General features: G+C 39.2%; 1 protein-coding gene across 4 annotated transcripts in view; it reads right to left on the bottom strand.

The window, feature by feature from the left end:
* Positions 1-17,298, bottom strand: part of SUCO (SUN domain containing ossification factor) — an 85,193-nt gene extending 67,895 nt beyond the window's left edge. For 2 of the 4 annotated variants that reach the window (XM_023640561.2, XM_023640563.2), the window contains exon 1: positions 16,634-17,298. In XM_023640561.2, the coding sequence (XP_023496329.2) occupies positions 16,634-16,695 (62 nt within the window). In that variant the 5' untranslated portion in view covers positions 16,696-17,298. The remainder of the gene's footprint in view (positions 1-16,633) is intronic. The other 2 variants (XM_070267669.1, XM_070267668.1) reach the window with 2 other exon arrangements.
* Between the last annotated feature and the right edge of the window lie 352 nt (positions 17,299-17,650).

The following is a 17,650-nucleotide window of genomic DNA, read 5'->3' as shown; positions in this document are numbered from 1 at the left end:
CAATCCTCCTCTTTTTGCTGAGGAATACTGGCCCTGAGCTAACATCCATGCTTATCTTCCTCTATTTTTTGTATGTGGGACTCCTGCCACAGCATGGCTTGACAAGCGGTGTGCAGGTCCACACCCAGCATCCAAACCAGAGAACCGCGGGCCACCAACGTGGAGCACTCGAACTTAACTGCTGTGCCACCAGGCCTGACCCCATCCTGCTGTTTTAAAGGGTGTGTTATAACTAAATGTTTCAAAAAATAATGATCAAGGTTTAAGTGTTACAGTATAAGGGGTATCAATTAGTTCTTACCAAAGAGAACAAGAGAAGGACACAGGAAAATATTTCTACATGACTTAATTAAGCCTTGAAGGGCCAAGGAAGACTTCATTAAGAAGGGAGAAAGCATTCTTTAATGTGAAAGTGATTGAGGAACCATTTTTTACTATCAACGGCTTAGAATGACAGCATTTTACATCTGTCTACCACAAAAATACTGAACTAGCTATCTTTAACAATTACTTTTTATAATCTTATCAAAGAAATCCAGCAAAATAACAATAATAAATTCCAGGACACATCAATGTGCAATAAAGAATAGGCTAGTATGCAAATGAGCCAAATCTAATATTGCAGGGGAGGTGGGAACTAAACTGGAGTCTGTCAAACTTTCAAACGAGTTACTGCTGTTTCCCTCTGAACTACACTGAAGAAACTATATAAGTACTTAAGACTCTACCCAGTAGGTACCAAATATTATGTTAGATACAGAGCCTTATTAGGAAATGTTAGGCATAATTTTCAATCATTAAAAATCTGAGTTAAGATATATTGAGAAAACAAGACAAAAAGGTAGCAATTTTAATTAAGTAGCCAAAATTGAATTTAATTTAAAAACATTATGTCACTAAAAGAGAGATTTATTATCTACTAGTAAAAAGATATAATGATTATAAATATATATGCACCTAACAACGTCACTTCAAAATACATAAAATAACCACTGACAAAGCTACAGGTAGAAAGAGAATAATCAAAAATTATGATTGCCTATTTTAAATTACCTCTCACAAAACAGATGGACAAAACTTAAGGAAACATGAGATTCATATTACATATGGAAATAAGCTTGATCAAATATACACAACTTTAAAACAAACACAAATTAAACATTCTTATCCAGCACACAAGGAATATTTCCCAAATAGTGAGTATACACTAAAGCTTCAAAAGAAGACTCAAAATCTGATAAACTATACTCTCCAACCACACTGCAACAGAATATAAAATAATAAAAGGATAGCTAACAACATCCTAAGCCTGGAAACAAAAATTATGCAGAAGAATCCTTTGGTTAAAGAGAAAACAATAAGGAACAGTATGAAGTATTATAGTGGAAAACAACTGGTCAAAATTGGTGTACTGCAGGGGCCGGCCCCGTGGCCTAGTGGTTAAGTTCGTGCTCTCCACTCCAGCGGCCCAGGGTTTCGGTGGTTTGGATCCTGGGCGCAGTCCTGGCACCGCTCATCAGGCCATGCTGAGGCGGCGTCCCACATGCCACAACTGGAAGGACCTACAACTAAAAATACACAACTATGTATCCAGGGGGCTTTGGGAGAAAAAGGAAAAATAAAATCTTCAGAAAAAAAAAATTGCTGTAACGTAGATAAGACAACAGCAGAAAAACTATGCTTTTGAACACATTTGGAAACAAACTAAAAACAAAAGAGCAAATCTTTCAACTCAAAAAAATAAAAGATAGTGTAAATCCAAAGAAAAAAGAAAGGATATAAGAACGGAAATCACTAAACAAAGAAAAGGGAAGATTAAGAAAACCAAAAGTTGGTTCTTTGAAGAAAATATTAAAAAAAACCTCTGGCAAAACTGATCAAGGAGAGCTGGTGATGTGAATTAACAAAATACGGTATAAAAATATGAAATAACTATGGACAAAAGAGATATTTTAAATTATAAAATATTGCAAACTATATACAAATATATTTGAAAACTTAGAAGAAATGGATGTTTCTAGAAAAATAGCAAAATTGGCACAAAATATACAAAAATTGGAATAAGCTAATGATAATTAAAGAAATTTGGGTGGATCAGTCAACACCTCACAGAGAAAAGGGGGAAATCCCAGCCCAGTTTTTTTCACTTTTTATTTGGAAATAATTTCAAATTTTCAGGAGAATTGCCAGCATAGTACAAAGAACATCCACAAACCCTTCACCCACATCAACATATTAACAGATTGCCCCATTTGTTCCATCATTTGCCATTTGCTCCTGACAAACTCGCTCACTCTCCCTCTCTCACTGCTCTGTGTAATTTATATCTAAATACCTTAGTATGCATTTCCACAGAATAAAGATATTCTCTTACATAACCATGGTACAGTTATCAACTTCAGTAAATGTTACACTGACACAATACTTTAATCTACTGTCCATATTGCCATTCTGTCAATTAACCCAATAATGTCCTTATAGCATTTCCCCCCCAACACCCCAAGTACAGAATTGAGTCTAAGATAACGTCCTGCATTTGTCATGTGTCTTCAGCCTCCTTTAACCTGGAATAGTTCTTCGCCTCTATCTTACACAGCACTGACATTTTTGAAGGACATAGTCCTTTTATTTTTAAATAACATGGTCCTTATTTGAGATTTCTCTGAAGTTTCATCATGACCAAATTCAGGCTATGTATTCCTGACTGGAATCCTTCATAAACGAGGCGTGTCTTTCTCAGAAGCATACGATATCCATCTGTTTCAGCTCTTGCAATTCCAATTTTAGGTACTTCTCAAGAAAAATGAAAACTGTATCCACAAAACATCTTACACAAAAATGTCTCCAGCAGCTTTTACTCCTAATAGCCAAAAACTGGAAGCAGCCCAGATGTCCAACAACAGAAGAATAAACAAACTGTAGTATAGTCATACAATGTACTACTACTTGCAAAAAAAGGGAATGAATTACTGATGAATGAAACAACATGGATAAATCTTGGAAACATTATGCTGAGTGAAAGAAGCCAGACACAAGAAAAAACACTGTATAATTCCATTGAGATGAAGTTCCAGAATCAGCAAAAGTAATCCACGGTGATAGAAATAAAATCATTGCTTGCTTCCCAGGATTCACCACAAAGGGACATAAGAGAACATTCTGGGGTGATGGAAATATTCTGTATCTAGATAGGGCGTGGGTTACACAGATTTATGCATTTCTCAAAACTGATCCAACTAAATAGTTAATACTGTGCATTTCACTGTATGTACATTATCTCAACTTAAAAACAAAAGAAACAAAAAGGTCAGTATTTTCCTCCCCAGTAGTAACCAAATAGAAAATAAACTATTAACAATAACAAAAATTATAAAATAATTTAGAAATTAACCTAAGAAAAATAATACACAACGCTTATAGAGAAAAATTTAACTCTGCTAATAACCATAAAATGAAGAGAAAAGTAAATAAAAATAAATAGGGTAAATAGGAGTGACACTGAAGATAACAAAGAATAATGATGTAAAATGGAACAAAAAAGGGGACCCATGCAGAATGTGGCATAAACTGAGTATGATCAATCCAATCCTAAGCATCTGATGTCTCTAGAAGAAAAAAAGAGTCATGTTTTTATTTTTTTTAATTTGTCAAGCCCTTTAAAGTATAAACCTAATTTTTACAAATAAAGAAACTAAAGCTCAGAAGTTAACCAGCCCAAAGTCACTTAACTTGTAAGTGCCAACCTAGATCTCTCTCTCCAAAGCCTATGATCTTTCCGTATTATTATGTTTTATATTTAGTATTCTCTGGTCAACAGATTAAACAATGGTGAGAAAACAACACTGATCCACTCACTCAAGAACTGATGATATTAGTCATGGCTAGTTCTTCTGAGTCTCTTGATATGCTGCTTCTGCTCACTACTTAAATTCTGCCGCTTCCAGGGTTCTCTTCTCAGTCTTTCCTTTACACTCTGCATTTCTCAGGAGATTCTCATGGTTTTCAAAGGATGGCTACCAAAACTTTCATTTTCACCACTGATTATCTTCCACTAACTGGTCCATTCCATAAAACCCTTCAATGATATCCTATATTAACGTGGAGAATGAATTAAGCTCATTTAAAAGCTGAATCTCTCTTCCTTCATGTTCCAAGATACCTCAAAAACAACAAATTCATGGGCCGGCCCCATGGCGCAGCAGTTAAGTGTGCACATTCTGCTTCAGCAGCCCGGGGTTCACCGGTTCGGACCCCGGGTACGGACGTGGCACCGCTTGGCAAAAGCCATGCTATGGTAGGTGTCCCACATATAAACTAGAGGAAGATGGGCATGGATGTTAGCTCAGGGCCAGTCTTCCTCAGCAAAAAGAGGACTGGCAGCAGTCAGAGCAGGGCTAATCTTCCTCAAAAAAAAACCAAAACCAAAAACAACAAATTCAAACTTGAACACAGTATCTTCCCCTTCCAAATCTCCTCTCCCGATTGATCTCACCATGTGGTACTGCTTATCTACTCAGTCCTCAAGTGAGAAACCCAAAAAACATCTGTACTACTCCTTTTCCTCCACCCTCTTGCCACCATCTCTATTTTACCTGAAATTTCTACAATCTATTTCTCCACCCCTGTCATGATTACCTTAGCTCAAGCCCTCATCTCTAACCTAGAGCAACCTCCTAACAGAGGTCCCTAATTCCAATCCTGCTACCTCTGCAAATCAATCCTTCACATCACCGCCAAAAACGTAACACTAAATTGTCAGACTACCATTCCCCTGCTTAAGACCTTTTATAGACTCTACACGACAAAATTCACGTTTCCTTGCATGATACTTAAAAATCTCTAAAATTCTTCTTGGCTTAAGTCTTCAGCTTCCTATTTCCTGCCACTCCCTGCCTCCCACTTTATGCTTCAGGGATACAGAGCTACTTGTACCTGTTCCTTAACCACATACCGTGCTGTCTCATGCTTCTATGTCTCTGGCCCATGCCCTCTTCCAAGAATGTTCTGCCCCTGCTCTCACTCCACACCATTCAAAACCTGACTAAATTCTTATCATTCTTCTTTTCTTTGGGGGTAGGAACTATTAGGGACTAGGAGACTTTCCTGATTTCCACTAGCTCGGGTTTGGTAGCCTTCCTCTAAATTCCCACAGCCCTCAGGTATATCTATCTGAGCACTAACTACAACTCTGAATTGAAAGTAACTGTTATTTCTGTTTCTCACACAACATTGAGGACCTCGAGGGCAGAGAATTACTGCCCTGTTCTCAGCATAGTGATCTACAGAGCTCTTCCTTTGACTATGGATTGGAACAGCTTTAAATAAGAGCTTAGAAAAGGGAGAGCCCAGTAATCAAAGACTTTATAGTAAAAGAAAGAACTGAACTGGCAATGAAAAAATGCTTCTTAAATGTAAGTAAAAATCTAATCCCTAGTACAGAAACATAGTGCCAGCCATTCAATTAGGTTAGTGTGTTTAGAGTCAGGCCCTGCCCACAACCCCCTTAAACAAAAAGGTATTCCAGGAGAGCTATCTACACGAAACATGGAGGTGTGCAAGTAGAACTTATCTTTCAGGTAACAGTGAAAATTATAGTTTTTTGAACATTACTGCCTGGAAATCTGAAAAAAAATAACAGAAATTCTACAGCACTGAGAGACTTGTGGGAAATGGGTGAATAATATGGAAGCCACTTTGGTCAAAAACTGGCCAAACAAGACCAAAAGATCACTGGGTCTCCAGTGCCTTTGCTTACTAAAGCACAGTACTTTCTTCCAATCACAATGTATTAAAAAAAGACTCATATTCTTAATTTATTATTAGCTTGGGGGTTCTTTTAAGATTGTTTCTCTTCTGCTAGTTCCATTTGCTGGTACGTAAGAGGTCATCCCGTGCCCCTTTCTTCTCCCACTTTTCATTCTATTTGGTTGCCTCACCAGTCCCCTACCAAATCACATGGAACTGTAGAGCTTGGCTGAAAAAAACTATGTTCTAGTGTTTGCTTCTAATCAAACGCTTGAATTTCAAAAGTTCTCATCTTTAATCTTTACTCTCATGTAGGACTCGCCTTAAATTCTCTTAGCTTAAGTATTCCACATATCAAAATCTATTAGAGGACTATTTCACTAAATTGGCCTATAAATTCACAGATCCAACGTGGGGAAGTGCTTATTAGACAATGTGGTATTTCGGTTTTTATATCTTAACATGCCCTTAGAAATTCAGCCAATACAATTTGTCCTCAAAGCTGCCGGAAATAATTATATACTAAACTTACTCAACAACGGTATACTTTAAGAAATTGCATAAGATGCATTTAGCCTATAAAACTCAAACCACAATACCTTTGCTACCTTAATTTTCAATTCAAAACTACAAAGACAGTACCCAAATAAATTACTTCCAGGCTAACAGGTCAGCCATGCTACAACAGAAAGCCTATCTAAGGAACAGTGGAAAATAAAGCTACAAAGGTAGGTTTGGGCCAGACTTTAGGCCTTTAACACGAGGGTTTAAATTCTTACCCTTCAGGCAAAAGGGAGCCTTTGAATGATGTTTTAGCAAGGGACTGGCATAATCACAGTTGTGTTAGTGCGATAAATCTAGTGGCACTGTGTAAAATGGGGTGAAGCACACAAGTACAAGGCTACTCTAGTCTCTTCTATCTCTCTGGCTGCCAAACAAATGTGTGAGAACTCACACCTACCAGCTCTCCAAATATCTTCTATTTCCACTCCCAAAAGCTTATCAATCACTTCCCTCTTTTGAAAACAAGGCTCTTTTCTCAGTTTTCAAGCTTTTCAGCCTTATCTGAGACATTTTATATTGCTGACCATTTAAATTACCTCTTTCCCATCTCTCACTTCAAAGTAGTTTCTTCCTTCCCTTCAGAGCTTTAGTTTGCTTGGCACCTTTCTTTACGCTAAGGCTCTGCAGAAGCTCCATGTTCAATCAAATTTTCTGTTTCAAAAATGATCCCCTCTGAGGATAACTCCAGCCCAAATCTTACCTGCACTGAAGTCTGCATTTTTAAGTGCATACATAATGTCTCCACTTAGATAATCCCCTCACCTCAACTAACTGCTCCATCTCCTTTCAAACCCTTTGTAACTCTTCCATTTCTTTTCGAACACCTCCAATTCTTCTAGTTGACCAAGTTAAAAAAAAAAGTTAACTTTTCTCTTTTTGAACTTTACTTCACAGACTCATAATTTTATTTATTTATTTATTATTTTGAGGAAGATTAGCCCTGAGCTAACTACTGCCAATCCTCCTCTATTTGCTGAGGAAGCCTGGCCCTTAGCTAACATCTGTGCCCAACTTCCTCTACTTTATACGTGGGACACCTACCATAGCATGGCGTGCCAAGCGGTGCCATGTCTGCACCTGGAATCCGAACTGGCGAACCCCGGGCCACCAGCGCCAAACATGCGAACTTAACGGCTGTGCCACCAGGCCGGCCCCTCACAGGCTCGTAATTTTTAGATCCTAGAATTTATTCTCTTGACCACAACAGGATCTAAGAAGGCAGCCACTTTGTTTTGTCACCCAGAATCCTGCACAGAACGCAGCATACAGAAACCTGAATATCTCTTGACTTTGAGATGAATGACAGAAAGATGGTGTTGAAGAACAAGATCTGGTGAGAGGCAATCTAAAACCCAGTTGTTTTGAATTCTAGCCCACTGCTATTTCTACTACATGGCATTGCTAGCTTGCCAATCTATCACCAAACCAGATCATTTACGTCCTCAAAATCTCTGCACAATGTACCCTCTTCATCTCTACTGCCACGTTAAGTCCTTGTTATGACAAACCTCCATAACTCCAATTGCTTTCTATTTAGTATTCATCCCTCCAAGTCTCTTTCTTGTAAGATACATCTAGCACAATGATCACAAAATAACATTCTCGAAAGACCACTTCTCTTGCTAGATCTTTATTGTCTAACTCCTTTTCTTAGCTTGAAAAATCCCTCACAATCTCCAAAATATAGCTTTTACTTTCTACCTAGGCTTGCCTGCTTACTATCATTCCCACCTATATCAAGTACATTACCTCTTTCACTCATAAGTCTTTTTCTCTTTGACAATTAAGTACTCTCTGTCCACTACACACACACACACACCAGGAGAAAGCCACTATTCCTATTAGCAGCACCAGTACATCTTATTTCAGTTCATGAAGTACCTGTATTCTACAGAAGCAAAGTTTATGAACCACACATCATTCCCCTTAAACCCAAGTCAAGTTTTCCCAGACAACTCCAGTGTAATTTTTCCCTTCTTTAAACACTTAATAAACACAATTCAGCTTTTTGTATTGTTCAAATCAAATTAATGTTCAAATCAGATATCTCAGAATGTTAAAAGTAAATAAAATCGGGGCTGGCCCCGTGGCATAGTGGTTAAATTCACAGGCTCCGCTTCGGTGGCCCAAGGTTCACAGGTTCGGATCCCAGGTGCAGACAGAGCACTGCGTGTCAGGCCACGCTGTGGCAGCATCCCACATAAAACAGAGGAAGATGGGCAGAGATGTTAGCTCAGCAACAATCTTCCCCGCAAAAAGAAAAAAATACAAAAAAAAATCTCAGAATTCATCTAATCTAGTAGTATCGACTAGAATACACAGAATAATATTCCAAACTTACTAAGACAAAATCTCCAAGGTAAGAGTCGTAGGCATGTATATCTTTTTTAAAGCTTCAAGAATAATTCTAATGTCCATTCCTTCTTGAGCCAATTGCAGTCAGCCCCATTTTCAGATAAGAAAACTGACACACAAAGAAAAGGTGAAGAAACTTGCCTAAGGCCACCTACCGCCTATGGGCAGCATAGAGCAGCAGTTAAAGAGAACAGGCTCAGCCTACTTAGGTTCTGGTTCCTTGCTTTAGTAGGTGTGAGAAGTTGGGCAAGTGGGTTAAATTTCGTTTTGCCTTTCTTTCTTCATCTTTAAAATGGGGGTGTCTGTCTCAAAAGAGCTGTAATGAAGCTAAAATGAGTTAGTGTTATGTAAATCACTTAGAACAGAAATAAGCACCCACTAAATGTCCACTAATAATAATGTAAAGAAAGTATCACAACCGAGCTCTAATTTAATTTTATGCCCTTTCTACCACACTAGTACCTATATTTTAACAACGAACTGAGGGCAGAGCTCAAGTCTCCTGCTTCTTCAGTATCCCCCACCACACCACTGTTGGTAATCAAAGAATATTTTGAACAAATTTATGGATTCCTATTTCTGAACGCTGATGCCTCGGCCATCCTACTTTTATCAATGTACCCAGAGTAAATGAATAATAAGAACTTAAATGAGCAAGGCATTGGGTTAAGCACTTTACATATTTTCTCCTGTCAGATTACAAATACTCTATAACAAGAAATACAAAATTAGCTTATAACCCATGAGCCATGTTACTGCTACAAAACATTATGTAACAAAGCTAGGTGTTACTTTATGTAAAATATAAAATAATTTTAACTAGTGATTCATTACAAAAACAAAGTTCTAAAATAAAAAAATCTGCATTTATGAAACAAGTTTATCCCAAGGGATTAACATTCTTTATGGCAAATATTCAAAAGCAATTTCCAGTTTCCTTACGCCATGTACAATTTTATTCTTTGAAACTACTTTAAAATATGGCCTTGAAAGACAAAACAGGTAACATACAATTGGCACTAAAGTACAATCTGCAACGCATACATATTATATTTCAAATAGAGAGTATTCTGTTTCTTTCTAGTTATGTATAAACTAATAAACAAAAGTATGTTTTTATATATACAAATATTTCTAACTAAAGATGGCTTGAGAGAAGAATAAAGCACTTAATTTTTTAATAAATTTCTCCCTTGCCTTTCGTTATTAGCACTAGAATGTTAGCTATACATATCGACTGACTTCTCTATTCACATTGTTGAGAAAAGTCAAAGAATTTTAGGAGTTCATGAACTGAAAAATGAAACAAACAATGCCCAAAGGTAAGTTAGGCGCTGCTATCTTTTGTATTTTTCGTTGCCTGCCAAATCTACTACCTGCATTCATTCCAATATATCCTCAAATGTTTAATAATCTAAAGAAGTTATTATGAAACACACCCAGCTCTTTTAAAAATAATTCAAGTCTATTACAAATAAATTATTTGCCATTTTTTATTGGACGCAAGCGTTCGAGTTTTACACAAAGACACCGGACCTTCCCATCATGGTTTCTTTCACAGTCTTTTTCCTATTTAGGCAATCTGGCTTCATCTAACTTGTCTGAAGGAGTCTGACACTGTTCTTAACAACCCAGTACATCTTCTAAGTACCAGACACTTTCTTTGGAATGTACACCCCAGAGCAAAGATAAACTTTTCTTGCCAAAGTTTTTCACATTAAGTTGCACAAGAAAGATTATTTTTTTATTGAGATATAAATGGCATATAACATTACATTAGTTTCAGGTGTAAAAGATGATTCAATATTTCTATATACTGCAATATGATCACTACAATAAGTCTAGTTAACATCTATCACCACATAGTTACAATTATTTTTTCTTGTGATGGGAACTTTTAAAACTGCTCTTCTAGCAACTTTCAAATATATAATACAGTATTATCAACTACAGTCACCATGCTGAACGTTATATTCCCAGGACAAGAAAGACCATTTAAAAAAAGTCATCAGATGATCTGGAGAAGAGTGGTTATTTTATTATTTTATTTATTTTGATTATTTATTATTATATTCAGAAAAGAAATTGATTTAGAGTCTTAAAAAAGTTATAGAAATAAGGGAAAAAATTTTTCCAGATGAAAGATAGTTAGGATTTTCAAGAATATTTCTAATCATTATCTCAAAAAGGAAAAAACTGCTTATATATTTTTCCAGTTTCTTATTTTTCTGCTCACTCATGCCTATCAACAAATGAGCAAGAAACCAGCAAAATTATCAAAGACAAAGCAAAACAAAGGTACAAAGAGAAAATCACAAACCAAGAAATAAATCTCTTAAGTCACTGAAAACTGGGTGACATACTCAGAAAAATTACTACTAAGATTAAAAAGAGCCAACAAAACAGATCATCATGATTTAGACATTTATCAACTCTCTCCTCTGGTGACTTAAGGCTCACTGCCTCCAAAGTCTGTCCCTTATGATCCACTCTAATCCCCATAGTGATCTAATTAAAAGATCAATCTGACCTCACTCTCCTGTTCTCCTGTTTAAACTACTTCACTGGCTCATCCTCTCAGTCATGTTAAAATCAGAGTTCATCTGCACAATAATCAAGTCCCTTCAAAATGTGGCTTAGCCTCCCTTCCCATCTCTCCCCACTTATATCCTAGATAAGCCACCAGGAATCTTTCTTTGACCTGAAAGAAAATTCTCCCATCTTGAACTATCCATCCTGCAAACCATTTTATGATTGAGAACTGAAGCTCATAGAATAACTTGTCCAAGGACATACAGCTAGGGACAGAACCATAACCAGAACACAAGTTCTTCCCTTGGTGTTGCTAAAGACCTTTCTAACTACCTCCATTATATTTGTCAAATGTATGAGAATAGTTTCAATATCAGGCTCTTCTCGTTAGCTCCAAATACGAGCTCCTCGAAGATGATCCTTTTGGGTTGCAGGAAGAATAGATTTTTATTAGCATTAAAAAAATCAAACCACTCTGGTGGGGGATGCGGTAATGCAGGAGGCTATGCATGTGTGGGGGCAGACAGTGTATGGGAAATCTCTGTACTTCCTGCTCAATTTTGCTGTGAACCTAAAACTACTCTAAAAAATAAAGTCTATTTTTAAAAAACTAATTAAGCTTTACTAAGATTAATATAGGGATTCATACTTGGCGTGAAGGTCAGCTGGTCAGTCATACATCAAAAACAGCAGGGACTATGTAGTCAGAAACCTGAGGAAAGAGCGGAAGTTCCACAAACAGTGGGGTTTGCTTCCAGCACACTCTCATTCACTGCAGTTCACCTGTGCCCAATTAAGTAGATTTAGGGATTATGTATATTATTTAGTTTTAAGTAAATCGACTCTCAGGACAAGGAGGAGTCCTGCAAAGATAATAACTATGCAAGCACAAGCTAACAAGAAAATGGCAGGGTATAGAATCCCAACTAGTACAAGCTATCCTTCATCCACATTCTGATGTAAAATAATCTAGTCAGTGAATCACACAGCTCTCACCAAAAATTATTTCTTTGATGAGAGAAAAAAGGTACTGTTAACAGAAAATATTAGGTTATTTTCTTTCTCATCTTCCTTAAACATCTAATTTGTGTAATTTATTACGTATACAATATATTATTAGTATACTAACATACTAATATCATATTGTATGTGCATAACTTGTATATAACTTATAAACAGGCACATATTAAAGGTGCATGCACAAGGCTTTACTGATTGGGGGATACACTACAAAAATTTTGAGTACCTACTGCTTAAGGCACAGACCAAGTCTACTTCCTCTTTAGGTGATGATCAATGTTCCTAGTTTGCCAGGGCTAAGGGGACTATGTTAGGCTGCATGATGGCCCCCAGAAATGTCTGAGTCCTAATCCCTGAATACGTTACCTTACATGGTAAAAAGGTCTTTGCAGATGTGAGTAAATTAAGGATTTTGAGACGGAGAGATAATCCTGGATTGTCTGGGGCGGGGGGGGGTGGCCAATATAATCACAAGAGTTTTCGTAAAAGGAGGCAGGGGGATCAGAGCCATTAGTACATGGGAGGACTGAAACAAGACATTAGAATGATGCGAGGAAGGAACCACAGAATGCAGTCAGTCAGAAACTGAAAAAGTCAAGGAACAGATTCTTCCCCTCAGAGCCTCAAGAAGAAACTAGTCCTGCTGATGCCTTGACTTTAGCCCAGTTAAGACTTATTTTGGACTTCTGACTGCCAGAACTGTAAGACAATAAATGTGTATTGTTTAAGCCACTAAATTTTTGGTAACTTGTTACATCAGCAATAGGAAACTAATACAGGTGATTCCTAGGACATGGGGTTTCACCACTAAAATCAGGATAAGTTGGTCACCCTAGTTTTAGGTTTTCAATGCCCCTAACAACATCTGGTACACAATATGCAAGAGAAAAATCTTTGTTAAATGATTTTATGATGAAATATTTAGATAATACACCTTTACTGTTTTACAAAGATCTGTCATATGTATATCTCATTTCATCCTATCAACTCTGTGAGGTATGAAAGAATTGGTTTTTCCCACTTTTAGAATATAAGAATTAAGGTTCAAAGAAATTACATAACATGTCCAACGACGAATATCTAGTAGCTGATGGAGCCATATCTACAATACAGGCCTTCTGATCTATAGTCAAAAGATCATGGCGAGCAGGAGCCTATGCTACGAATCAGGTTGCCTAGGTTCAATCCAAACTCTAAAACTTAACAGCTGCTGAACCTTAGCCAAGTTACTTAACTTCTTTACTTCCTCAACTATAAAACGCAAAATGAGGTTAACAATAATACAGTCATCTGTCACTTAACGACAGGATACGTTCTGAGGATGTCTTAGCCGATTTCGTCGTTGTGCAAACATCACATAGTGTACTTACTCAAACCTAGATGGTATAGCCTAATAAAATTAGTACCATACAGTAAGCATAAGATTCATACCACTAATAAGATTGGGACCACCATCATACATTCGGTCCATCATTGACCGAAACGTCATTATGTGGCACATGACTGTACTTATCTCACATCTCATAGGGTTGTTGTGACGATTAAAAGTGCTAAAATGTGTAAAGTACACAGCACAGCCTTAACACAGAGATAGCTGACAGTAAATATTAGCTATCATTATTACTCTGTGTTATAACTATAGTATATTTATGCCTAAAATACTCTGTACTACTTGATAAAGAATCACACAAAGTTTGCAAAAGGAAAAAACAGCAACCAGAATGAATAATAGGAGGGCCTTTTTTATGAAAGTAATCTCAAGTTAGGACTCTAGGCTGGAAAAACAAAAGGAGAGGGGAGACATAAGATCTGTAAAAGTGTGACAGCATAAATAAGGTGATAACAAAACAAAGTAATATCGGTAGGAGGCAGGGGCGGAAACTTAAAAACCAAAGTATTGTAGTATAAGCATATAGCACTCATAAATCTACACAATGGTACAGCTTAAAAAAGAAATGGATCACAAAATCTGGGGACAATTTATGAATGACAAAGACAACACAAATGGCTACTACCAAGAGCTTATCAACGCTCTTCAAAAACCTTCTGTCTAACCCTACAATGGCTTTAGGTACCCATACTGGTTAAGTGGGAATGGAGACGTTGGGAAATGACCTAACAGACCAGATTGTAGCAAGAATTAGACCCTGTGCCAATCACAACCACACACCACTCCTCTTCCCCAATATCACCATCACCCTTCCAAAAAACTCTCAAGCCTAAATATCTTATTTTACTGCCTTTTAATGGCTTCAGTAAAGAATAATTAAAATGTCTCAAATTGGCAGTCGAAGCAAATCTCAAAATATACTAATCCAATTGTTTCTTAAGCTAAAATTCCTTAAACTTTTCACACTCTTTACTTAAACCCTCAACATCCATTTTTCACAAATGGAGTCAACAAACTTTACAGACCTTTATAACTATTTTCAATACTAGCCTGACTGATTTTCTCCCTAGTAGGCCACGATCTACTAACTACTGCCAATGAATAAAGGTGAGGAACCATATTGAGATTAGCTTAGGCAAAAGATAGCCAGAAATCACACAAAGTAACAGAAGCATGGTTAATTTAAATCCACAGATGATTTTAAGAACCACATTGTAATGTTTGATTTCATCTCTCCCATCAAATTAAGCACCAAAAAAATCACGTTTAAGGGTACAGACTTGCAACTAGTAGATAAATAAGTCTGGAGAGCTAATGCACAAAATAGTGAAAATAGACAACAATATTGTATGTTAATCATTAAACTTGCTATAAGACTAGATCTTAATTATTCCCATCACAAAAAGAAATGATAATTATCTGACATGACAGAGATGCTAACTATCGATACAAGAGCAATCATACCACAATAAATAAATGTGTCAAATCAACATGTTGTGCACCTGCAGTTTACACAATGTTATACGTTAAATACATATTTCAAAAAAAAATCCAAGATATTCGTATGTTTTAAACTTGAATGAAAAGTGTAACCTCTTTGCCCTATCAGCCATTTCAGGAAGTGCCAATGAAGAATGACATGGTCTAAAGATGAGCAAGATCAAGGCGAAAGGGGAAAGAAAAGAAGATGTACAATCTACACAAACAACTAGGCAGCCCCAAGAAAGAGGCAGATATGAATACAAGGTTTCAGTACCTCAGCTACAAATTTAAATTTAAAATGAGGCGCATGCACTCCTCTCCTACACGCACTTCTTGGTGTCCGACATGACACTAAAAAGTAGAAAGTGGGGGATGATGTTGCTCTTATTAAAAAGGTTTGGAATGAAAGACAATAGGCCAAATTTCTTGTTCTCTAAAACTTCTATCAGCCTTCCAATCAAAATTCCTCAGCCAAGTAAGTGTTTTCTTTTCCTCTTATTCACATATTATCTTATGTGAGCAACAACGCTACAACTTCAGTGTCTTTGGAATCCATTAGGTGCCCATAAAAATGAAAATACTGTTGGTGTTTTGCAGAAGTAAGCTAAAAAAGAAACTTAGTTTATCTAGATTTCAATATAACAAACAGCAAATCACTTTGGCTAAAGAAGTATCTTTTCAGTCAGCAAATGTCACACATTCTAAAGAAATTCCCTGAGAGGGAAAAATGGCTTTTCCAAGTACAAAGATACCAATCCTTTGACTGACAAGTTCTCTTTGCTCCTCAAAAAAAAACCCCAAATGTGCCAGGGATTAAAACAGAAACTCCATAAACTTTAGAGACAAAGCCCTCTTCTCACCTTCAAAATACAGGATTTCTCCTCCTATTACTAAAGGGGATTACCCAAGCCACACCAGCAGAAACTTCTGTACACACTACACCTAGGACTCTACTAAACTAACGCCTTCCCATCATCTAGCCCTTGAGAAAGTGCTCCATAACGCTCCCCAAAGTTTCCACCAACAGCAGCCCCATGAGCACTCGAGGCCAAAGACTGTGCGAGAACCGGGAGGAGAACTACTGCTTGTACATTACTCTCACTCTCGTGACAACTCCCGCATTTCAACTCTCCTGTCGGGAACATGTCACAGGCGACCTGCTTTCTGCCCTACCACACTCTGAAAGCCAGGGGCTGGCAGTAACTGCCGAGCCACTTACCTAGCATCCACGTGCACACCACTCCCACAGCCCACCGCCTCCAGGGCCCGAGGGACTGAGTACAAAGGCATTCGGGCGGTCCCCTTCACCCAGGCACCTTTTCCCCCGACTTGGTCTCTGTAAACCCCGCAAACACCCTGAAAATCACGGCACAAAGTGTCGCCAGGCCAGTCGGCGGGAGAGTCTCGGAGTGATGGGTCTGTCGCTTCACAAGGGCCTTGGAGACCCGCACCCCAAAAGCCAAGATGACTTGGGGGTGTGACCTGCGCCCCTCCCTCCCCGCTTCTCCCCTCCCGGGAAACTCCCCTGGTGTCGCAGCTACTTACCAGACCAGGGAGCAGAGAGAGAGGCAGGAGACCAGGGCCAAGGCCCGCCGGTACTTCTTCATCTTCTCCTCCTTCTTCCCCCTGCCAGAAGGCGGCACATCCTCCCGGCAGCCGCCACTGCCGAGGCCAAGATGGAGGAGCCGGAGCAGGAGCGCGAGGATGGGAACGAGAGTCCTACGTGCAGCGGGGCTAGTGGAGCGGATGCTCCGCGGCACGCGTGCGGGCCGCCCTCTCCGAGGGGCCCACGGCGGCGCCGACACGGACGCTTCACAGGACTCCGGGCACTGCCGCTGCTGCCGCGGCCGCCGGCTCGTCCGCGCCCGCCTCCTCCAGCCGCCGCTGCCGCCACTGCCGCCCCATATCCCCCCCGCACGCCCTGGCTCTCGCTCCGTGCTGCCGGCGACCAACGGCCGCGGCGCACTCGCCTCCCAACAGCCAATCGCCGGCGGGGCCGCGACACCTCACACACCGCTGAGCTGGAAGAAGCCGCGTCACCCACGTCCCGCGGCGCTCGCGCCCCCACCAGCCTCCGCGCGGGCCACGCCCCCTCCGACGTCTCCAGCAGAGGAGCCGGAGGGAGGAGGGCACAAAGCGCTAGAGCCGGCCCTGCCACCGCCCCACCCACCTCAAGTCCCGCCCAGTTAGTAGCTCACGTTCAGGAAGTCGGAGAGGCGCCCCGTGACCCTCAGCCTTCTTGCTTACAACGGCCCGCCCCCTCGCCCGAGGAGCGCCGAGTCCGCGCAAGGCCCCTTGGGAGTTGTAGTTGCCACTCGGAAGCCTCCTGTCCCTTTCCCGGAGCCGCTTAGTGTATATCACAGTTTTGAGGGAGAGGTCTATAATTTCCCTTCTCAACACAAGACTGACCAGCTTTGGAACTGTTACATTCAGTTTTCCTCTTTTGAGCACAGTTCATGGGATAGCCTAGAATGACGGTGAGGAAAAAAGCTATGCTAATACAATTTAAAATGCTTTTTCCGGGTGTCAATCGGCCCGGCCCATCGAGCTAGGTGCTGATTG

Source organism: Equus caballus, chromosome 5 (assembly GCF_041296265.1).
Source record: "Equus caballus isolate H_3958 breed thoroughbred chromosome 5, TB-T2T, whole genome shotgun sequence".
NCBI lineage: Eukaryota > Metazoa > Chordata > Mammalia > Perissodactyla > Equidae > Equus > Equus caballus.
The sequence above is the reverse complement of the archived record's forward strand: the minus strand, read 5'-3'. Positions and strand labels throughout refer to the sequence as shown.